The sequence below is a fragment of the Henckelia pumila genome, chromosome 1 (assembly GCF_033568475.1).
Source record: "Henckelia pumila isolate YLH828 chromosome 1, ASM3356847v2, whole genome shotgun sequence".
Classification (NCBI taxonomy): Eukaryota; Viridiplantae; Streptophyta; class Magnoliopsida; order Lamiales; family Gesneriaceae; genus Henckelia; species Henckelia pumila.
In genome coordinates, this window is record NC_133120.1 from 78,671,572 (window position 1) to 78,695,609 (window position 24,038).

Genomic DNA, 24,038 nt, shown 5'->3' on the forward strand with positions numbered 1-24,038 from the left:
GAAACAAATCTGAATTCACTCTTCCAAACAAAAATTCAGCACTAACTTACGGAAAACATTTGTTAGGAAACACAACAATGCGGTTGATTTTATCTTCAATTTGAAAACCCGATTGCAGAAAATCAAATAAATTCCCGGATCGCCATTTTTGCTTCTCCAACGCAGCTTCACAGCTTCCTAAGAAATGACAGACAAAAATGGGGGTAAAATCACAAAGCAAAAGCCAAGGGTAAAATGGTAACCTCAACTTTTAATCCAATCTACTATTTAAAAAATGACTACAATACCACCGAATTTTGAGGACAACAATCCACTCATTTCATGCTTGCACAGTGAATGTATCACTGGCCGAGGGTTATCCAGAAATGCAGTAAAAACGAGACAAACGTCGGACTAATTAATAATCCGTCGGTTATCACCCCTACCAAACACACCATCAATGATTTTATTTTGTAAAAATTATGGAATCTCAATATAGAATTCTTCATACATACACGCAGCCAGCATGCAGAAAGGATAGCATTAAACAAAGGCGATGCTAGGTTACACCGGGAGAGTTTCTTGCGGTGCATTTTCAAAACGTATTTCTCTCAGTGCATAGTCTCTCAATTAAATCCTACCAACGGAAACCACTGAAGTTGACAGGTGCCATAAGCTTTAAAATGCTGAATTATCAACGGATACAAATCCACACCATTTTGCCCTCTATTCGATTCTTGGATCAGTTCTGAATACAATGATTGTACCACGAAATTTTGAACTTATAGACTTAATTTATTAGTCCATACGTATAATTGGATATCAATTATTGAACTCAGAACTATATCCAATTGAGATAAGAGATCAGTGCGTTGCATGGATAAGTCAAATATGAAAAGTATTACACTGAGGACTGAGGAGCTAAAAAGACGCTTCAGCATTTAAAAAGAAAAACATGATACATGAAAGGAAAGTAAGATGTTTACGCGATGTTAGCAAACGACCCCTTACAAAAACATGTAATCTGTTGCGAATCCAGTATACAGTAAAAAGACCAACAACTTAAACAAGAAATCTATGACCAGTTTCACTGTCATTCCGACCCATCCGGGAAAGGGTCGAGTGCATCCTTCTTGCCATTTACATAAAACTCGACAACAGCTTTCATTCTTGGAAGTTTATCCGGGTGGTAGTTTACATGAACAATAACTGGCATGAGTTTCTTCAAATTCGCATCTTTTCTGACGGTCTTGAAAAGGACCTTACTGTTCATAAAGAGGTAAAGGTCCATTGTTCTCTTAGCTGCATGAAGCCCGATGTACCCAGGATGTGACGGGAAGAAGAGCTCTTCGTTGAAAACTGCTTGGTCCCAAGCATTTTCTCGAGCAAGCCTAGCAGCAATTCGATCCAAGAGCTCAATTGAAGGAACTGTAGGCCTGATATAGAAGAAACCTGAATTATACACCCATATTCGCATTGTGTGAGCGTACCTAGCCCAACCCATTGAAGGTTCATCAAATACGTCGTTGTATCCATAAGCTGTCATGTTACTATGACCATCAGACATTGACTCCACGTCAGAATCTCTGTATAAATGGTCGAATGGATTCTGCAAGTATACTATATCGACATCTGAAAGCAGCACGCCATAACCAAGCTGCAGAAACTCCCTCAAGATTCGGAATTTCAGTCCTGAGACAGCATGGTTACCACCTGTTTTTCCCACAGAATCAACAGCCTCATCAGGGTCCCTTTGGTACACGGGGACGCCATTCGACTTGCAAAACTCTAGGATCCCATCATCTAATGCCACTACCAGATAATTTGGGATGCCCAGTTTTTGAATGCTAGTAAACCACACCTCTAGCATCCACTTTACATTTGAGTTGGCAATTGCAACAATAAGCTCTTTGTTCACAGCAACCTTTGCCAAAATCTTTGCAAGTCTTGGATTCACATTTTCATCGGGAAGGACAGTTGGATTCGTCCTCAAGCCTTTAACAGTACCGAAAGGTCCAGCTTTGTGTGGTTCACCCAATACCATAATCTGTTCTTGTGCACGACCTTTTCCCTGTTCAGCCAGGCGTAGCTTTTCATTCAACTCTCTAACTGTCCTTTTCAGCTCAACATTCTTTTCCGATAGCTTCATTATATCAGCTTTCAGAATATTTATTTTTTCCGTTGATTCACATGAAGAAGAATCGGCCTATGGAATAATCATAACACTACATCAGATATAGTCACGGTTATGGTTTCCATCATATTCTCATTAGGAAGGATCTCTACATGATTAGGTTCGGAGTAAGATTTCCCAGAGACCACATACACATCGTCAAACATGTACAAACATCTATCTGCCTTACAAAATTTTGCTCTGCACATCGAGTTTCATTGAAAATGAAATTCACATATTTCACTGTTCATAGAACAGCTAGAGAATAAGAAACCTACACACTGTATCATTCTCACTTCTCACCGACTAAAAGTTTCGCTATCCATTCTGAATTATGCAAGAAGTAAAAGTAATTTTTTTTCACAAACTAATTCCTTGAAAAACACCACCACTTCCAACATGAATGAACAATCACTGGTAGTTGCACAACTCAAAATGGAAAAAAAATGGAATTTTCTACACATTCCTTCTAAAAAGCACTAAAATTAAAGTAACTCCTGGGGTTCCCCCTTGATGACCACTGATGAGAATAATGGAGGAACCAAGAAATTTAAGGGAAAAAACAAAGGAACAAAAAAGAACGAGAAAGGATTGCACACCTCAAGATTAGACTTGGAGAGCGGACGAATTTCAGAAGGCGGCTTGGAGGAGACAAACCCATGGGGGAACAAGAACGCGAAGATGCATCCCGCTAAAACCCCGATCCCAATTGCCGCGGCGATTCGAGATCCACGGCTCGACAATTGGCCGCTCTTCTCCTTCCGACCACCCGCCATTTCCCTGAAACTGAATCCCCCACACAACCCCGATTAAAGAAAACTTAAAACAACGCCAACCACTCAACAATCTTTCAAGAAACCCATGAATTTCATCCTCGTTTAGTGATCGATCGGTGTCTCAGCTTCCGTCCAGGAGAGCAGAAAAGTGGCAAAGTCGTGGGTTTTGATGCGTTTAAGGAGTCAAGCGAGTTTCGATTGCATGTTTCGAGAGCACGGAGTGTGGTCTGCTCTTCAAAATCTTATTGGCTGGCGTAGCCAAGTCAACTTGAGGTGAAAGTTGACTTAATTTTCATATAGGACTGCGCAATTATCCTTTACCTAATTCTGTTGACAACTAAGCAGATGTGGGTATTAGGCTATTAATTAACTATCATCGAAATAATTGCCCGATTACATTTTTGCCAATAGTTTATTTATTGTATTTTTATGGAAAAAAAACTTACATTTTTATCTTTTTTATTTACCTTCCAAAAAAAATAAATATTGTTTATTTACCAGTAAGTGTTTTCCCCTATTAAGCAGAAGTCTTATTTCATCAATTAGATTGGTATGATTTTTACAGCATGAATTTATTTAGTTTCCAGCCTTATTTTTTCGGCTACTCAATCATAAAGGATGAAGTTGCAATTTTGGGATCCACCTCTCCTCGCGGCCTCGTTGCGTTATCTCTTTCAGTGTGTTTGGATGTCTAAAAAATGGAATTTGGAATTGGAATTGGAATTAGAATTGGATTTGGATTTGGATTTTAAAATCCATGTAATTGAAATTCCGTTTTGTGTTTGGCAAAAAGTTAAAATATATTTTAAAATTTGATAGTATAAATTTTGGATAAATGATATTTTATAAAAAATTATAAAAAAAAAACTTAAAATTTATAAGTAAAGTATATGAATTTATTATTAAAAATAATTTTATTGCTTTATAAACTCAAATCCCGTGAAATCCCGTGAAATCCGACCAATTTTCTCAAGATTTCACTTAACTAATTGAAATCCTATGAAATCCCACCAAATATCAATCCCGTTTTGAAATCCCAAGTTGCCAAACACTAAGACGGTAATTCCAATTCCAAATCCCACCAAATTCCGTCTAATTCCCGTGATCCAAACACAGTGTTTGTATTATCAAATGTATAATTTATAATATTTAAGATAAATAAATATCGAGCACACTAAGATATTGTTTGGGAGAACTTCGTTAACAAAGATGGTGTTTGGGGAGCTTTTAAGAAGCACTTCTCAACTTTTTCTTCACTAAATTTCAAAACTTTATGAATTTTGTGAAAAAAAAGTTGAAAAATGCTTCCTAAAAACTTTGAAAAATTGCACCAAATACTCTCATGAAATTATTGATAAGCTAATATCTCACCGTATAACGATTTCAAGCATTTGAATCCCTCTCTTTTCTTTTCTTGGAGTATATAATTATAAACTCCTACTCTTGCAATCGTGAATCCACACGCCTGGGTGTGCAAGTGGTTCATGTTTTAGCAAATACAATCCCAACAAAGCCATTTATTTTTTTCACCAATTTTCATCAAATGTCCATGTATTGAATCTAAAAAATAATTTAAGTCACAATGAAATATTTTGTTCTTCTATTTACTTTTATAGGTAAAATAGATTAAATAATATTCACTTTTAATATTTTAATAGAAAAATATATTTTTATTATGAAACGTATATTTTTAATCATTATTTTTTGATTTTTTAAGAATTATGTTTTGACAAAATCATTTCTCTTATGATTCTTTCCCCTTCTATCCACACTTTTATGGGAAAATATATCAAATATATATTATTTTTAATAATTATTAATTGTAATTTAACTAAAAAAACATTTATTTGCGTGTCAGTTGTTGCATAATGCGTGTATTTTATTTTAAAAAAATTCATGTATGTTTTCAAGTGGTTAGACCATCTCCGGCAGTTAGCAATAAAATAGTGCCACATTTTACACTATTATAGTGCAATCCATGTTTCATTTCCAGCAGTCTCCAAATCTCTACACCAAAAGAATATTCCATATATTATTTATTTTTACATATATTTTATAATTTATTTTTATTATACAATTATTAATGTGGTAAATTTATTTTTATTATACATTTTACACTATTATAGTGCAATCCATGTTTCATCGACGGGAGTTTATTCGCAAGGAACAGGAAAAAATTATGCAGAAAAGAGAAGAAGAACAACAATCAGGATCTAATAATAACGTCGACATGTTTGGACAATATTTGGGAGATTTTGGAGGTTCCGGCAGTAGTCTTCCGGATTATTAGATAAAATAATGTATTGGAGGTTCCGGCAGTGGTCTTCCGGATTATTAGATAAAATAATGTACTTTTGATTCAATTTGTGGTTTTCAGTGATTTTATGTAATTTGCATTAATGTATTTCGGTATTTCAAATTTATAATTTTGTTTTATTATGTAATTTTGTTATAAAATGTTAATTATCCTATGTTAATTTTTTTTTATCATATATGCCACAAATTATTTTAAAAGTAACATATAAAATATTATTAATGTTTTAAAAAATAAATAATTTAAGATTATAAAAATACCAAAAAAAAACTAAAAAAAAAAGAAAATTTGGACCGTTCAAAACAAAAACAAAAAAAGAAAATTAAAAAGAAAAAGAAAAAAAAATATTATACCGTTGTGAACAGTGCAACTCCAAATTTGGAGTTCTGTTCACAACTTTAAAAAACCCCTAAAATGCCGTCCACTGCTGGAGCAATTTTCTGCATCAATTTCCAGTAGTGTGCTATTTTTGTGTGCTGCTGGAGATGGTCTTAATGATATAATATAATAACAATAATTTTAAAAAATAATTCAATCGATGTTATTTGTATCATTTCACATTTGTATGATTTCAAGTGATAAAAATAAAAAAAAGAAATAAATCCTTGCACAATTAATTCGATGGGAACAAATATATAATATATCGATTGAGAAAATGATGTATTAATAATTAAGCAAAATGCTTATTTTAAATTGAGGGCCCTTTCGTCTTTTCATAAATTTATGAGCCAAAATATTTTTTTGGGAAAAGTGAGTACAAAAAAATATAAGATAGGGATTGAAATGCTCAAATTTGTTACACAGGGGTATTTGACGTAAGTTTTTCTAAAAGCTTTTCCAAATACTACCAAAATTTCACAAAATTTTGAAATTTTGTTAAGAAAAAACTCATAAGTGATTCCTATAAACTCTACCAAACACTACCTAAGAGAGATTCATACAAAAAATAAATAAAATAATAAAGAGATTAAAACTACCAATCTCATCCAAATTATATATATATTTTAAACAAAGATTAAGAAATTTATTGAAAATATGAAGTATAAATAATTTTTCAAAGATTCAAAAAAATAAATAATTTTTCAAATTTACCTTTATTTAATAAGTATTTATATAAATGATTTGTTATTTTTTTAACACTTACTTAATAAGTATTTATATAAATGATTTTTTTATCTATCTAACCGTTACTTATTTACAAAACCTTAAATTAAATAAGGATAGATAAAGAAAATAATAGAAGAAATATTACTAAACATGGATAAATTATCTATATATTTAATACAAATGTATTTTTTTTAAAAAAAAAGAAATTTATTATATAATTGACATGGACAGAGAGTTGAACTAACCTTCTTATATTGGTAATATTCATTCTATTATTATATATGGGATAATTCTAAGTTTAGTTTCTCGTTTTGTGACGCAATCTCAATTTCGTCCTTCATTTTTTTTTACTGAAAAATTTGTAAATTTATTGATGATAATCGTCTATTACAAGCCGTACCAACCAAGAAGGAAAATCTCCATTCACCCAAATAAAATAAACGGTGAGGGGAAGAAAGAAGCAAAACAAGCAATATTATGGGCTACTCTATTAGCCGATCTAGAAACATGGAAAAAATCCGAAACCACCGGTTTCTTCAATTTTCGTTTGATGTCTTTTGCGCACAATCCTTCATATCCAACATTCTCCTGCTCAGCCATGACTGCTTGCACCGCTAAAAGAAAATCGGTTACTACATGTATATCTATGAAACTCTTCTCATAAATCAATTTGACCCCTTCTCAAATAGCCAGCAATTTCGTCCTTCATTTTTCAATTGACCCAATTTTGTCCTTCAATTTACGAACGTTTTTCGAAATCAATCTTTCCGTCCAATTATCTGTTAAAATAAACCAAATGAAAATGAAAAACCTGACCTGTTTAACCATCTCTCATTTTATTTTTTTACATAGGTAAAAGTGTAAAAGGAAAGATGATCCGTAATATAATTAATGTTCCTTTAATTAATGAGGCAGAGTTGAATTAACCTTGTAATATGGGTTCCTACTATTAAATGGGAGTGAATGACAAATGCATATGCATATTAAAAGCATTAATAATTCGAATTGCCAAGATCAAATTTTGCAGCAATAAGATCCGAGATTCGAGTCTTGCGTATGAAAACTTGAAGATGGAAAAACTTCTCTAACAATAAATTTGACCCAACCTTGATGCGTAAGTATAAATTTTACATGACCTCTGGGATCAAAACGAAAAAATCACTTGAAAGAACTCTCACGAAACTACATTTGAGAAAGTTTTGTAATTTTAAAAGTGACAAGTAAGTTAGATAGAAAAATATGTAATTATGGAAAGAAACGGAAACATCATTGAGGAAATAACTTGGCAATCACAGTCCAGATTATTGTGGCGACAAGCTGTGAAATCCATGAATACACACTCTCCAAACAAAAGCAGACAAAACAAGGGGCAAACTCACCCTTCAAGATTTATTTATATGTACAGCAATGTTTAAAATCTGGGAGTAAGAATTACACGCAAAATGCCCAGAGCAAGTATATATACACAAGAGACAACAAGATTGGCATACGGCACAAAAACAACATAAACTCGATCGTGAAACGCACGCATCAACCTTGGTATAGGGCCAAAACATTCCATGAAATTGCCTTTGGAACATCGTAAAATAAAAACATACCAGATACCACTGTTTCTCTATTTAGAGCTGTTGGTTAGCAGGCCTTCCTCCTGCACCAGAACGTGCACGAACATCACAATTTGATTTCAGGAAAAAAACAAATCAAGATGACTACTCGTTTACAACATGGAATTGCATCGAATAATGCAAGAAATGAGTCATATTGCCCACAATAAACTAATACAGAACGCGAGAAGTTCTAAGAAAGTTGACAGAATGCAAGCACAAAGACAAATTCTCATAAATGTGTGTGTAACTGTGTGCGTGTATTTGGGAGAAAAGGAGTCCATACATTTTGGTCACTGGTGATATAAGAAACAACTACAGTGATATCATCAAGCTTCCCACCATAATAACGGAATCCAGCTTCTTGGGCTGCAGCAGAGAAAGGAGTCTGCCGGTTTTTGTCAAGTGCCCGCTGCCGCGCCAACGCTGCTATTTTCTGTGCAGTCACCTGAGGTGCTAAACCAGCTCTCACAGCGTGGACCACAACCGCAGTAATGTCATTGTTGTACAAATTGTCAAAAAGGCCATCAGTCCCAGCAATTATGACATCTCCAGGAGCAATGGGGACGGTAAATACCTGTGTAACACATGAGACCATTTAGGACATGTTTGAACAGCAAACATAGTTTAAAAAAACTTCAATAATCTCGACTTTTAAATTGTCTTCTGCCCCAACAAGCAGGACTTTTGATATTTGGATATGTGATGAAATAAATTTTTCTTTCCTTTTTAAAGAATAAACATAACCATAAACCTCAAAGCCAATTTTTCTGGCTTATGGAAATGGAGTTTTTAAGCCCTTTAATCGAGATTCTTCATCGAAACATCAGTTTTTAAAACTTCTATAACTTAAAAGTTTCTCTATCTAAACACACTCTATTAGTTTCAGATAGTTCATACTTCATTCCCAATATCAAGACTATAACAAGTCATGTCCAAGTAAAACTGTAAAAGACAGATAAAAGTGATTGACAATCTTGTTTATGCCTTCAAGGAGAAAGAAATAACATTTGAATGCTAGAGTGCTACATCATAAAGCCATGAATCACCAATTGAGAATATATAACACGTGGAAAACTACTCACGAAGCGTGAAAAAATCTACAGCATTAGTGTAAAGAAACTGTGGTATATCCATTTGATTAAAAGGATAGAGAACTCCCATTAAGGGTCAGATTTTCAAAGACGGTCATCAATGCATTGAACAAGTCCTAATATATAGAAAAAAAAGTTGAACATAGAATCGTGGGCATGGGCATGGGCATGGGCACAGGCACGGGCATGGAAGTAGGTAAATGTACTGGTAAAATACCCATACAGGTATATGCCAGGACTAGCTTTTATGTACAACTCTATGCTTCGAATAAAGGATCCACATGACAGGTGCTTTTTATCACGACTAGGTGCAACAGCCCTCCAATCTTAAACAAGGGTCAATGAGAGAACATATTTTCAAAGCCAGGACTAGATACTTGATATCTTGCAGGAATTAGGTAGTGTTTGCAAATTCTTAAAAAAAGTGATAATGGAATTCTCTTTACAAAAATATTCAATATTTTGAAGTGATCATGGAATTCTCTTTACAAAATATTCCATATTCGTACAAACTATTCACAAAATATTGAATATTTTGTAAAGAAAATTCCATGATCACTTTTTTTAAGCATCTGCAAACACTACCTTAATACCCAGCGGTAAATATGCATGGAAAGCAGAATTAATTAATAATGAGAGTTCAAAAAACTAAGTTTCTGGAACCTTGCAAGGTACTTTTGCTCAGTTGTCAAATCATCAATGAAAAACAAATATTTAATACGCACAATCAAACAATGTAAAATGCAAGGAAAGCGCACAGCAACCTTAAATACCTCAAATGCTATACTAGAGAACTACGTAGCCTAGATAACTTGCACTCAGTCACTTTACAAATTACAGATACTCCCAAGTGCGTGCGACATCATGAGAGAATAAACTCCAAGAAAAATAAGTGTATGATGAATAATGATGGTTATTGCTATATCTATGAATGCATCAGAACAATAAGCAGAAATTGACTATAAAGGAAACAAGAGGTAATATACCTGTCCAGAGCTCGGCAAATCTCCCGAGTCACCACTCTCCAGCTGATAAGTAAAATTGAAATCATGCTGCTGAACAGGGGATCTAAAAACTGTACATCCATCCCTAACAACCATAAACCCACTATCCCCCAAATTAATGGCGTGAAGACCCTACATAAGAAAGGAAGCACGAATGATAAATCCATGCAACTTGCAAGCATTGAGCTTATCAATTGTTTCGTATAAAATCCGAACATTTAAAAATCAACGACAAATCACATCAATGATTTTCTCAAGGTTCCTAGAGCAACTTTAGATGTGTAACGCATGATGATCAACTATTGCATATGGTAATGATAACAATAAAAGATCTATATGCTTACTTCAGGATACCTGATCTGTGAGAGCAATAATACAAGCAGTGGAAGACCCTTTTGCTTTTGTGCTAGCATGTGCTTTCTCTAAGACTCTGGCTGGGTCAATGGAACCTCTTGGTTCATCGTGCACTGCATTAACCGAGTTAGACATTAACTCACGAGCATAATACCCTGCATTGACACCAAGATCAGCCCATCCACCAACACCATCAGCTACACCAATTGCTGGTTGATCAGTACAAATGAAATGAGCATCCTCTCCACCAGTTTCTTCTTTGTCGGGATGAGGCAGGTAACATGACCCAGATTTTAGTTTCAGTGTCCTGCCCGTTGGGATGCTCCTGAATACCAGAAAAGAATAAATCGAAAATAGAATTGGCAAAACAATTCAACATAGCAAAAAAGCTTCAGATCTCTCATCAAGATGGCTTCCAAATACAGTTTGATGAGAACATCTAGGCCTCCATTTGCTACCTGGATGTAGGATTAGATGATGCTCTGATGGAAAAACTGTAGGATTAGATGATGCTCTGACGGATAAACTTTTTATACGGATGAATCAGTTGAAGGAAAGTTTTACAAAAATATGCGGTCGTTTGCAAACATTTCTTCACAAAAAATGATGAGTTTAGAGTTTACTCTTGCAAGGGTTAGAGAAATTCGAAAAACAAAATCAAATGATCACAAACCAAGACATAACTGAAACTGATGCACACATCTGAACTAAATGCGGTAATAAATATTTAATATGCGGAGGTGAAACTCGACCAAAAAATTTCAATACGTGATAAAGTATAGCTTTTAATGAATATAAAAAATCAAATGGAATGAAATCAACATACAGCTTTGATGAATCCGCAAAACTTAAATGTTGTTCCTCCCTGGTAGAATTTTCAAAGGACACGTCATGAGCAGTGCCAGCCGAGGAACAAGAAGGTGATGATAGATGGAAACCCTCAAAACCAAATCCCAGAAATGTATTGCCATTCCCCTTTCGCTTCGCAGCATTGTATGTGAAATACCCATAGAGAAAGAAGTTATTCGGCTGCTCTTTGTTTCCCAAACTCATGCTCACATTTCTACTAATGCCAAAGCTTCTTCTGCTGTATAGAGTGAAAGAATGATATGCAGCCACGCCAGGTTTAGCAGGCCTATAATTCAAATTATTGATAGAGCAGCCAGCAAGAGCTGACCTAGATCCACAGACAGACATAAGTTCCTTTTGAGAATTATTGCCCAAAACTTTATTAGGCTCTGATAACAGACACTCAATGTGATATCCACAAACTTGAAATGAAGGGCCTGATACAGACGGTATAGAAATTGCACGAGAAAATGCTCCAACAACTGAAATATTCCTTCTTCGATTGGCTGTGTGCAAATTTGCCTGCGCGGCAGCAAGACTGCCAGGACGCACAAATCCAGGCAGATCGGTGAATTTCCCAGAGGTTAAAAAATTTGATTGATCAATAAGCTTTTTTCCTTGGTCAATCAAAACATCTACCTGACCTTGTATTCCACGTTCTTTTCCAGATATTGTTCCCCGGATTCCTTTCCGGATTACGTGAGAAAGGCCAGAGAAACAATTAGATGGCATTTCCTTGGCCCAAATGACGAAATTGATAAGCTTTATTGTTACAAATGGTGAAGCCACGAGAACTACTAATAAAAGATAATATCATGCTTCAATTCATCTATGCAATAGCCATGCAACTAGGAGCCCCTTCGTCACCAAGATAGGTAATGGAACAAGAAAACCTGACAAATGAAAGCAAAACAATGAAGTAAAGATGATAAAAATAACGACATTATTTCTACGGATTACCATGAGAAATTTAGAACTAACAGCATATTTTTAAAGTATCACGAGAGATTTCAAAAATATTTAGGTACTTTACCAAGCTAGAGCCTGCTGGAGCATTCCATTTCCACCATAGTTTATAATCACCAAATAAAATACAGCATATTTTCCAAAAAAATTAATAAAAATAAAATAAAACACAGCTTAATACTCATCCACAAATACAAGCCACGAGAACCCTACCCCGCAAAAAGAGAGCGCTTTACACGCCACACTCGGAAATACTAAATTCTACTCATTTCCCACCATAGTTTATAATCACCATGCCAAGAAACTAATGCCGAATTAAAAATTATCCATAACCCATTCCCAATATCCACATCTTTTTCCATCCAAATAATAAATATAAATAATTATCAAGAAAAGAACCACACGCACACACAAAATTACCGGTATCACTAATCCAAATCCCTCTTCATCAATCACAACTGGAAAAAAAAAAAAAAACCTCACCTTTATCAATATCGGTGAACCGGGAGCAATTTGATCAAGTTTTAAAAGTATCGTCGAAGGTATTAACTACGGAATGCTCAAAATATAAGACCTAATTTGGGTTTCAGGGTTCGTGGTGTCAAATCGTTGGATTTGATTCACATATATTAGGAATGAAATGTCAGCCACGCGTCTGCTCTAGAACTAAGGCGGCTCCAGGAGCTTCGCAGGGGCTATTTGATTTGATTTTCGGACTCGGCTTAAGGAAATCAACGGGAAAACCCTAATCGGCTTTGACTGATTTAGGAATTTGAGGGCTAACTTGTCAATAACACTGGAATACTGGATTTGCTGGCTTTCCACAAAAAGGAGTGAGCCAATGGTAAGGTCTATTTTGCCCCCGAAATTTTTATTTATAAAATATTGCAATTTTTTTGTATTTTTTCATTAATTTGAACCTGAGTATGTAATCGTAAAACATAAAACAAACGTTGATGCCCAAGAAACACACACAACATATTTGGTGCCCCCTCCCAAAAAATCGAAAGTCAAGGTAAATCTAAAATATCGAAGTAATATGTACCAATTTTTACCGTGTGCATGATACAAATTAGGGCATGCAACGATATTGCGGAACTATAAAAAGAAGACATGCTGCTCCAAACTAAAATGAGATAGAACTCAAAACAAAATAAAAGAAAAAAAAATGACAATATGTTGGTATTTTAAGCTATAAATATAAATATTGATCCATTTTTATAGAAGTAGGACCTCGATATCTAGCGGCTTATTTTGGCACATCATCCACAAAAATGATATCGTAATTGTATTTACTTAACTATGAACTTCACGAATAATTATTTTATATCGTATGCTTCAAAACATGATAAATAGATAGATAAACTCGATCTCAAAAAACAAAAAAAAAAACTTATGTAGACTTTTTCACAAAATAAAAATACTTAATCTAATCATCCTTTCTATGATGCAACGATATCAAACATCTTTCAATTGAAGATATATTTGAGTTCAATCTCAAATGATACTATAAAATCAAGTAGTTTTTTTCTTTAAATGAGTTCAATCTCAAATGTTTTTTAGTTTTGAAATATGTCAGTCGATCATCTTAAATGTTGCCGAAATTACTGTTTTCACACGGACAAAACAAGCATGATCATCATATGAGTTTTTCAAAATCTGAGCAAAATCGGTCGAGAATTTCAAAATGTGTTCAACATAAAAGTTGTAGATAATTAAATAATATGTCTACCTGTCAAATCTCAGTCGCGCGTGGATGTCGAGCCGCCACACGCGCCGCCACACCAACGCGTGAGTTTCACGCGCCCCCGATCCGGCGTTTCTTGATTTCCGACCATTTCTGCACTATTTTTAGACATTTCTGGAAATTTTGATGATTTTTGGAGTTGTGTTTTATTTGTTATGAATTTTTAAAGCTTTAATCAAGGCTTTCCGGTACAAGTTTTGTCCAAAAATAAGTTTAAAAGATTTCGACACTCACTACCAGTCCTAATCAATCTAAGATCACTCAAATTATGTTTATAGGAATTTACATTGGCTTGGATTCATCGACTGGTTCAAATAGTAAGTATTGAGATGAGGTTTTTTTCGTAAGGTCATTACCGGGTTCTCAATATTATTATTTGGCACTTGGCCTGAAATTTATGGTAAAATTTTAAAAACTATGATTTATTCATATATCACATCATCTCGTTCATTTCTCGTTTCATTGATCATATTGTACTGCATATTTGATCTCTGGACTGTTATTGATTCTTGATTGATTATCGATCGGATATTGATTGAATGACTGAATGAATGAAATGAACGAATGACTGAAAGACTTGAATTGAGTTCGGACAACAATCTCTATACCGGATTTCTATTCCACTAAACAACGTGACTTCGGTCCGGAAATGTGAGTTCACTTGAATCGTAAATGATCGATTGTACTGATGCTACTTGAGTTCGTGGGAAAAAGTGCTACACCGAATGTTGGTAGGAGCCACCTCTTTAGCCTACGATATTCACTTCAGAATCCTGAACAGTCACTGCATTTCACCTAATAGAATGCTTTATACTGATCCGTTATTACTGATACCTAACATCTCATATTGAAATACTACACGGATACTGTTTGTCTCGTTATAAATGTATAAAGCCAGTTTATTCTCTCACCAAGTCCTTAAAGACTTAACTTATATTTTTTTCTTTTTATTATAAATTTCAAATACAGGATTTCAGGATCTCGAGTAAAATCGATATTGCGGACAGTGAAATGTGGGTTAGCCAGTTTGTGATGTCACGAGTGCTTGTCATTGTATCAATATTTTATCATATTTATAAATTTAAGAATTGATTACGCTTTCATTACTGTAAGTTTGATTGTACTGGATTTAACAAAACCGAGACCCACATTACTATTAAATTTCATTGACATAATGGAATTACAACAATGCTATTATTTTTATTAATTTGTTAACTAATTTGATGAAAAATTAGTTGGATGCCAAATAGATTTTAATTTTAATCAGATAATTTAATGCCTCAAGTAAAAACGGTGTCGTCTTATGAAAATGACCGTTCCGATGCCAAATTTAGCCCACTGTGGTCTGCCGGGCCATCGTTTGAAAGAGAACATAACCGAAACTTCAATTCTCAAACTGTAGAAAACCCTAAACCCCAAATAATGAAGAGTGCATTCGCGAGCGCGGCGGCGATGAGCGACCAGCGTCAAAAGATCGAGCAGTACAAGCTCATTCTAGCCTCCGTCCTCTCCTCGAACAATGTCGGGAAGGCGAAACAATTCATTGATCACAGTTAAGGGTTCTCACTTTTCCTCTCTCCCGATTTAATGTGCTTATTCATGTGTTCTATGGATTATTTAATCCGCATTGTATATGCTTTCAGCGTTATCGGATGATGTTCCGCTTGTGGTGTCGAGGCAACTTGTACAAACGTTTGCCCAGGAGCTGGGGAAATTGGAGCCGGAGTTTCAGAAAGAAATCTCCCATTATACGTTAAATCAAATTCAACCTCGCGTTGTTTCCTTTGAGGAGCAGGTTAGTTTTCCAGTTCATTTATGGGGTTTTTTCCCGTTCAATTTGCTTTAGCCGAGACAAGTCCAGCGGCCGCGTTTGTTGCATCATATCCATGACACGTTATAGAGTTGCTGTTGCTCCCGCGTGTACGAGCTGCATATGTTTGGGCAACGTTTTCAAGAGAATGTGAACGTGTTTAATTGTTGCTCAGTCGCATTTCGCACCGAAATCTTTGTTATATGAGCTTTTAGAGTTGACACAAAAGCAAGTGATTGGCATGGAGATCGATAGATTCATTAGGTCAAATGTTAAATGCAGTGCCTGTTTTGTGGTGTGAGATTATTGTTGCTCTCTTTAATTCGCGGAAGTCGTGCTTTAATCAATTTTTGAGGACCTTTACGTGGTGGGAAAGAGGAGTAATAATCTTGTTTTTGGCCCTAGGAATTGTGTGCGGCTATTTACCGATGTGCACAATCACCCATGACATTTCGTGGCACGAGTTTATGCTCTTGATTCTTCATTTTATATCATCATAACTCTCAAGTTGCTGCATTTGTCGTGCTTCTTTCCTATTAATTGATATAGCCAACTATGATTTATATCTCGACAATCACGATGCAAATTGTAGCTGTTTATTCTTAACCCTGTTTTTACCATGTAATGTTTTCCCACTAACTTTGTCTTTGCACTGACAATCGTGAGTACAGGTGTTGATAATCAGAGAAAAACTGGCTGAGTTGTATGAATCTGAACAAGAATGGTCAAAAGCTGCGCAGATGCTCAGTGGCATTGATCTGGATTCTGGAATGAGGTCTCGAGCTGATTTCCTTCTCCGGCTAGCTTTGAAATTTCTTGAAATATACTGTGATTCTCTTGTATGTGCAGGGTGATTGATGATACCTTTAGGCTTTCAAAATGCGTCCAAATTGCTCGTCTTTACCTTGAGGTACTTTTGTCCTGGTGTTGAAGTCTAATTGTTTAACTTGATATTGAAGTACATGTTTCTGCTTTGCATGCAAGTAGACATAGGTCTAGCAATTTTGGCACTCATTATTATTAAAAAAATGTGACCAATATCTTTAGTTTCAGCTTATAAAAATTGCATGGTGTTTTTGGGTGATAACATATAACATAAACCCAAAATTGCATCCATAAAAAACTGGCGGTGGCGTTTCACTCATTATTATTGTGGTATAGAGAGAACAGAATGGGTGCTTTTGTCTTGAACTACGATCCTGAGTGCCTGTTAGCAGTTTTACAGCACTTTTAATGCCACTATCATATCCTCCTTACTGTAACCGAGCAAGAGCTGAGGTGGCACAGAAAGCAGACATTGATTTTCTGTATACTAAGTTCGGTTATCTCTCCTTGAATCCCTCCATTTTCTTTTCAGTCATGCGCAGTTCCGAGTAGCTCAATGTGTAGTGCTGAACCTAATGTTTCTGTCACAGTTCTCATTTTGTAAAAATATTAACAATAGTTCGTACCTAATTTCTTTGTCACGACCAAGTGGATTTACCCTAGGTATAACTTTTTGTGAAATGTAGAATTCACGTATTCGATGTTTTATTTAGAAAGGTATAATGTCCTTTAATTACATCTCTCCTAATTATTTTCTCTCCCTTCAGAAGGATTTATTCGCAACTTATGTTTATGTTTGTGTGCTTCCACGGATTGTGCGTGGATTTTGGTATTGCATTGATTTCAACTTTCAAGTATCAGCTCATTTACGTTTATTTCTATTTTATTATATGAAACCCTGTCCAATGTGGCCCGTGGAGATGTAGTTGGAATCATGTTCATTTCATGTTTTGCAGGATGATGACGCTGTTAATGCGGAAGCTTTTATCAACAAAGCTTCATTTTTAGTTAGCAACAGTCAGCATGAAGTGTTGAATTTACAGTACAAGGTGGGTATTTGGCTGTGTTGTGTCGGTGGTCTGAAATGTCAACATTATGCGGTACATATTCTTGTTCTACCAGGTTTGCTATGCTAGGATACTAGATTTGAAGAGGAAGTTCTTGGAAGCTGCCCTACGGTATTATGGCATCTCACAAATTGAGAAGCGGCAAATTGGAGATGAGTAAGCGTGATGAGATAGATGTCTTTTGAGTGAAATATATTATTTTTTTAATTTCAAAAATAGGGATTTCTCTCTTTTTTTTTCTAATTATTCCGGGGAAAAATTGGATTCCTGGTATGTTGGCTTATGGAATTGCTGGCACCTCACAGAGAGATCGATGAAGAAGCTCTGGAGCAAGCTTTAGCTGCTGCTGTGACTTGCACAATTTTGGCTGCTGCAGGTCCTCAACGTTCTCGTGTTCTTGCTACGTTGTACAAGGTATAAAACATTGCTTGTCTGTTGAGCCGGGTGTTTGTCTATGTTTGTTGATAGACCTACAAATCAGTAGTGTCATCCAGGTTCTTACAGCCTTCTGGTTTAAAACACCAGTCAAAATAAAATTAATTTTCTCTGAAGGACTGCAGTGTTGGCTTTCAGCATACTACGCTCTTATTGGCCAAGGGAACTGCAAAATTGACTAACTTTGTGGCACTTTTGCTATCTGTTATTCGGGATAAAATGTAATTATTGAATGTGGTTGTATTCAGCATATAGTATTTCTATGATTTTAAGTGATGTCATCTTCTTGGCCATGAATTAATTTTTCATTCACTAGGACAATAAAACCGGTGAAGCGATACTGTAGACGCTGAAGTCTGAACAGATTCTGTGGCATGAAATGTACATTTTTATAATATTTCATGAATAATGCTAGACAAAAGTTTGTTGAATATGAAGAATCCTTGAACTCAACAGGAGCCAACTCTTTTAAGTAGCAATTTTTCCAGTTGGCACTATGGTCTTATGGATGATTTCTCTGAAATTGATTGTCCTGGAAAATTTATTTTGAGGCTAGGTTACTTTGCTTTGAAATTTGAGCGATTATTTTTCCATGTCTTTCACCAGGATGAACGTTGCTCCAAGCTTAAGATTTACCCAATCTTGCAGAAGGTGATCTGTTCTTTCTTCATAACTAACTACATGTCCTGTGAAACCTCTTCTTATGAGTCTCGATGTCACGGATGCTGTTTGTCACCAGTTCACACACATGGATAAACATACTTTTATGCCTGCTAATTGATAAAGTTTGGCATGAGACTTCCCAGGTTTATTTAGAGAGAATTTTGAGAAAACCAGAAATAGATGCCTTTGCTGAAGAATTGAAACCACATCAGGTTGGAGTTTTTTTCTATATGTTTTGCTGGCATTTCATTTTCTGGCTGTTGGTCCGTGATAATATTCTCAATAATCTCTTTGGAGTTCCTATTGACAGAAAGCATTTTTGCCTGACAATTTTACGGTTCTTGATCGTGCAATGATTGAGCACAATCTCTTGAGTGCTAGCAAACTTTACACAAATATAAGGTGGGTGGGAAAGTCTGTTCGCCTTTGGATTCTTTTACACTTTAGTAGCGAACAATCATGTCATTCATAATATTGGGCTGTCCTAGTTGTTACATCTGATTTAATATCAACAATGTTCTTGTACAGCTTTGATGAGTTGGGCACATTGCTGGGTATTGCTCCTCAGAAGGTTATTTTCCATCTTAATTGCTGCTTCATGGGCATATAATGGTTGACTGACGAAGGAAAAAAAGTGTTCATTTTTTCAATGTTTCGTTGGTGAATTCAATTTTTGAGGGAAAATCTGCTGTATAATTTATGGATGATCATGTTCTGGCTCGACCTGGACAGTTTGAATAACATTTATTTTTCTTTTGAACTGCATTTTCACTTACACTTGAGAGACATGGTTTTCTATTGTGCTGTACCATTACAGAACCTATCCACACGAATACTCACAAAAGCATTGTATTCTGACAGGCTGAGAAAATAGCTTCTAGAATGATATGTGAAGATAGAATGAGGGGATCTATTGACCAGGTAAATCTTTTTGAGCCGTCCGCTTGATCCTTGGTTCAGATTGTTATTTTGTTCCGAAGTCGTGAAACTTTGCTATCAACATGTTATCAACTCTTAGCATGTTTTACTTTGTTACAAGCAATTTTATTGGAACTCAGCAGCTGCCTAAATTCTTTGTCAGGTTGAAGCTGTCATTCATTTTGAAGATGATACTGAAGAACTGCGACAATGGGATCAACAGGTACCACAATATCACTGATGAGTAGGAATTCCTGATTGTCTATTTTCTTTTTTGCAAACGTCAATTTGCAAGTCCGGCGGTCATCTCCCAACTCTGACATCATGTTCAGTGACAAAAATATGGTAGAATCGATGGAAAATTGTTCGATTCGAATTATTATCTTAGCTTGCACATATCAATAAATGACATTAGATTTTTATCATGTCCTGTTGAATATATTCATTTTGCAGAGTGTGCTGACTAGGGTTGTTTCTTATTGGCAGATTGTAGGGTTGTGCCAAGCTCTTAACGACATTCTTGATGGCATGGCAAAGAAGGGTTTGCCTATTCCTGTCTAGTTTCATATTTTTTTGGTCTAATTTATGTGATATATACTATTCGATGAAGTTAAACCTTTACTTGATCTAGGCATTCCCATGATCAAAGGTTTTATGAGTAAAGAGATTTTTTTTCCCACTCCAGTCTTCAGATTTCCTATATTCATGTATGTATACTATAAATAAATAAGTATATACTTGGAGTGCTAAAAATAATAGATGTGTGTTTTTCACTTAAAAGAGTAGTAGAGAACACAATACACGATTGTGGAACAAAGATTTGGTACAGTAGGATCGGGTTGGAATCAGGATTGTTCTTGAGATGGAGGTGATTGGATATGATTCACATCGAACTTCTAGCTCGAATATTACGATTTTGAACGCGTGCTCAATTGTCTGGAGTTTATAAAATTTCATGAGCCTGATTTGGTTACCTAATAGCTACGAACTCGTGCCATTGGTTTTATGTTTTGTACATGGTAGGATAATTTCATCGTGAAATTGTGTCCAGCCTGTTAAATTCCTCATGTGAGTCAGGAAATCGAAATTGTTCAGAGTGGTTCGAGTGGGTGACACCTAAATTTGGCACTTCGTACTGGGGATCAATAGATGATGTATAGTTATTTTAGCTTTTCATTTGGAGCTAGTAGCTATCGTTTGTTTAAGCGCTTAGGTCAACACCTGACCTCATGAACATTATTTTTTTTTTGAAAAATAGTGGTGTCATTGGGTCTCTCCGAGGAAATATTCAATTAAATGACTTTTGTTTGACATTAATTTGAAATATAACCTCATCAGTTTTTAACATTTTCTTTACATTTGTTTTTCTTCTATGTTTGAAGGATATTTTTGTAAAGATATAAAAATAAAAAATAATCATGATTAAAAAAATGTTTAAACAATTTCAATTTTCCAAGACCTATGCAACTAAATCGTACTGCACCTGATAGTCCATCCTTGAAAAGAGTAAAGAACACGAAAAGAGTAAAGAATAAAAGATTTCATTAGTATTAGTTCATCCTAAGTTCCATGACTAGTTAGTTGCATGATCCACAATACATTTCCTTCCAAATATCTGAAAAAGCTTCTACTATGACTTTATGATGCTGTGTTGAATTGAGAGAGAGGAAGCTCATCAACAGGCATTCCATTTCCTTGGGATCAGATATTTTTTGGTCCCAAATCATTTCCAACATCGATCTCTTGAAATCCCAGTAGGGATCCACTGACCTCTTCACCAAAATTTGTGGCATGAACCTCTCTGGTATCGGTTTGTTTTCGGCAGACTCGCCATCTTTCCATTCTTTTGAACCGAATCGTTTAAATCTTCGCGGTCCGATATGCTTCTGCTGCATCGTTTTAGTGTTCAATGGATGACCATAGCTACAAGATCTCGTTGGGGAAGAAAATAGGTTGTGAGTCTCATCACTGCTATCAGTAGATGGAGTGCTGGAGTAAAATCTTGCTTTTGATTTCATTTTCATGACCTTTTTACTTTTCTTCTCAAATCTCGAGTATGCAATCGCCGTATCGTTTTCATCCGAGTCACTCGAAACCGGTGAGTTGTACATCTTCATCTTGCCTTGTGTTCTTGGTTTTGAGTATCCACTCGATTGGAATTCATCGTCGATGATCATCCTGTGCTTTGTGCATGATTTTGATCGGCTTTCACGGTCGTCAAGTGATTTGATCTTTAATGATCGTCTGGAATGGGATGTTGGATGGATAGGGGAGCTTGGGAATGAAATGTCGCATGATTTAGAGTTGACAGGGGAGAAGATGCATGTGACAGCAGGCAAAGGGTTACTAACCAATGAATTTGGGTTTTTGGGACAACAAATTTGGAAGTGATCCAGAAAAGAGAGTGGGTATTTAGGACCTCTTCCCATCTTTTGCTCTCGACTGTGGAGATTGTGGAGCATGTAATATATAATGGTGCATGAGAATTGGATAAACCGAGGGCTCGAAAAAGGACAGGCCGGCATGGGATTTGTCAGTTTGCCACATACCAAATCTTAGTTGTAAAATGAGGATTACACCTGAATGGGACAACGAAATCTTCGGCTGCCTAGCTACACAGTTGAACGAGTCTTTCGAATGTACAAAATTGGGACCAAGTAATAGGGAAAAGTCTAAAGATGGTTTCAAGCTGGATATTTTGTTCTATTAGACTCCAATTTAATAGAAACGAAATTTGAATTATAGAAGTTGTAGGTTTAATTAAGTAATAGCTGAAATTTGTGTCCATATATATTGTTTTGACGAAACAAGTGCAATCTAGTTTTTTTTGTTTGACGGAATCATTGAGAACTTGGAGTCATGTATCATGTAAGCAAATTAGAATTAAACTATGATTGGCTAAAAGTGAGGGTGTGGTTGGATTGAGGTTTTTGAAATCATAATTGTTTGGATGAATTTGTTGATTTATGTAGATTGGATCGTGATTGTGATCAATTTGAAATGCACTCAATATTTGTATCATTTTAAATTTGCTCTTCAAATTCCTCCTCCAATCAAATCTATCACGCAAAATCAAATCAGTGGCGTGATGGAATTTTGTCTCCCTACATTAGTTTACATATATGTCAAAATGGGTTAAGTTCTTACGTTCGTCGAGTTGGTTTACGTTGCTATTTAAAACCAACCGGTTGGATTGAAAATTTTCTAATCTACCAAAATGATGTTTAATGGTGGGTTCCGAACCGACCTATTGGTCCCAGGTGCGGCATCACGAGATAGAAACTATGTAAATTGAAGTATAAATAGACACCAAGATTTACGTGGAAAACCCCAAAAAAATTATTAGGGTAAAAGTCACGGGCAAAATTAAAAGATTCAACTATAATATTTGGAGAATTACAACCTCTCTCTGTGTTTCCAAAGAGACACTCACTTTCTTATACAGGAGAAAACCTATCTCACAAATATATATAGAAATACACTCAAAACACTTGAATGTTATAAACTGAGAAATGAACTCGAATTGGGATGCTTGAAACTGATTCAGAACCTATCTATTTATAGGCAAGGAAACCGCGTGCAAATCGCGTTTTACGCATTTTCTGAATTGCAAGTCGTGGGGAATTAATGAGTTGTCGGTCCAACTCTCAACATTTCTCCCACTTGGAGATTTGATTGAGAATCAAACACATCTCCACACATCCTTTCAATCTTGATTTTCCCGCTGCTTACGTTTTTGCTAGGCCACTTGAGGATCTACACCACTCAAACTTCTCGGTGCTCACTGGCTTGGTCAGAATATCAGCTATGTTATCCTTCGTATGGATCTTTTGCATATCCACACTTCCTTCCTCTACTACCTCTCGTACAAAATAAAATTGGACTCCAATGTGTTTAGTCCTGGAATGAAAGGCTGGATTCCTTGCAATGTGCAAGACACTCTGACTATCACAAAGCAGAGGAATCTTTTCTTGTTTATGCCCAAGCTCCTCCAATAACCTTTTAATCCATATTGCCTCCTTGCAAGCTTGAGTAGCTGCCATGTATTCAGCTTCCGTTGTAGATAACGCCACAACTGTTTGCAGTTTTGAAACCCAGCTGACTGTACCTCCTGCAACTGTAAACACATAACCAGTAGTAGATTTTCTCTTATCTGGATCACCTGCGTAGTCTGAATCCACATAGCCCCTGAGTGTAAAATCTAATCCTTCAAAACATAATGCAGCATTCGAGGTACCCTTAATGTATCTAAGGATCCTCTTAACCGTGCTCCAATGCTCTTGTCCAGGATTCGTCATATACCGACTGACTGCTCCCACTGTTTGTGCAATGTCTGGTCTAGTACAGATCATA

General features: G+C 35.6%; 3 protein-coding genes across 4 annotated transcripts; 1 reads left to right on the forward strand and 2 right to left on the reverse strand.

The window, feature by feature from the left end:
* Positions 1-893: 893 nt before the first annotated feature.
* LOC140891688 (arabinosyltransferase RRA3-like) lies at positions 894-3,134 on the reverse strand. The gene is made up of 2 exons (XM_073300294.1): positions 2,752-3,134; positions 894-2,185 (listed from the first exon to the last, which is right to left on the reverse strand). The coding sequence occupies exons 1-2, from the start codon at positions 2,926-2,928 to the stop codon at positions 1,073-1,075; spliced, it is 1,290 nt and encodes a 429-aa protein (XP_073156395.1). The 5' UTR covers positions 2,929-3,134; the 3' UTR covers positions 894-1,072.
* A 3,598-nt stretch (positions 3,135-6,732) lies between these two features.
* LOC140875755 (probable protein phosphatase 2C 55) lies at positions 6,733-12,999 on the reverse strand. Of its 2 annotated transcripts, XM_073279547.1 has the most exons (7): positions 12,704-12,999; positions 11,232-12,147; positions 10,406-10,730; positions 10,034-10,183; positions 8,240-8,530; positions 7,948-7,997; positions 6,733-7,128 (listed from the first exon to the last, which is right to left on the reverse strand). In XM_073279547.1, the coding sequence occupies exons 2-6, from the start codon at positions 11,984-11,986 to the stop codon at positions 7,965-7,967; spliced, it is 1,554 nt and encodes a 517-aa protein (XP_073135648.1). In that variant the 5' UTR covers positions 11,987-12,147; positions 12,704-12,999; the 3' UTR covers positions 6,733-7,128; positions 7,948-7,964. The 2 variants fall into 2 exon arrangements, with proteins under 2 accessions (XP_073135648.1, XP_073135646.1); XM_073279545.1 differs by lacking the exon at positions 6,733-7,128 and having other exon boundaries at positions 7,157-7,997.
* Positions 13,000-15,311: 2,312 nt separating this feature from the next.
* Positions 15,312-20,563, forward strand: LOC140890839 (COP9 signalosome complex subunit 4). Its single transcript, XM_073298959.1, has 14 exons — positions 15,312-15,519; positions 15,611-15,762; positions 16,449-16,552; positions 16,627-16,687; positions 17,559-17,651; positions 17,725-17,825; positions 17,975-18,083; positions 18,711-18,755; positions 18,911-18,979; positions 19,078-19,169; positions 19,296-19,338; positions 19,629-19,688; positions 19,849-19,908; positions 20,172-20,563. Exons 1-14 carry the CDS (start codon positions 15,390-15,392, stop codon positions 20,244-20,246), a joined length of 1,194 nt encoding a protein of 397 aa, XP_073155060.1. The 5' UTR covers positions 15,312-15,389; the 3' UTR covers positions 20,247-20,563.
* The last annotated feature ends 3,475 nt before the right edge of the window (positions 20,564-24,038 follow it).

What these genes read in the sequence shown, in the direction of transcription:
- LOC140891688 (XM_073300294.1), bottom strand. Translation starts at nt 2,928, where the DNA reads ATGGCGGGTGGTCGGAAGGAGAAGAGCGGCCAATTGTCGAGCCGTGGA. An exon ending in TCTCCAAGTCTAATCTTGAG is followed by an intron (nt 2,186 to 2,751) that starts GTGTGCAATCCT and finishes ATTATTCCATAG; the next exon opens with GCCGATTCTTCTTCATGTGA.
- LOC140890839 (XM_073298959.1), top strand. Translation starts at nt 15,390, where the DNA reads ATGAAGAGTGCATTCGCGAGCGCGGCGGCGATGAGCGACCAGCGTCAA. An exon ending in GATCTGGATTCTGGAATGAG is followed by an intron (nt 16,553 to 16,626) that starts GTCTCGAGCTGA and finishes TTGTATGTGCAG; the next exon opens with GGTGATTGATGATACCTTTA. An exon ending in TTCTTGCTACGTTGTACAAG is followed by an intron (nt 18,084 to 18,710) that starts GTATAAAACATT and finishes GTCTTTCACCAG; the next exon opens with GATGAACGTTGCTCCAAGCT.
- LOC140875755 (XM_073279547.1), bottom strand. Translation starts at nt 11,986, where the DNA reads ATGCCATCTAATTGTTTCTCTGGCCTTTCTCACGTAATCCGGAAAGGA. An exon ending in TTTGCGGATTCATCAAAGCT is followed by an intron (nt 10,731 to 11,231) that starts GTATGTTGATTT and finishes TCTGGTATTCAG; the next exon opens with GAGCATCCCAACGGGCAGGA. An exon ending in ATTTGCCGAGCTCTGGACAG is followed by an intron (nt 8,531 to 10,033) that starts GTATATTACCTC and finishes TGTGTTACACAG; the next exon opens with GTATTTACCGTCCCCATTGC.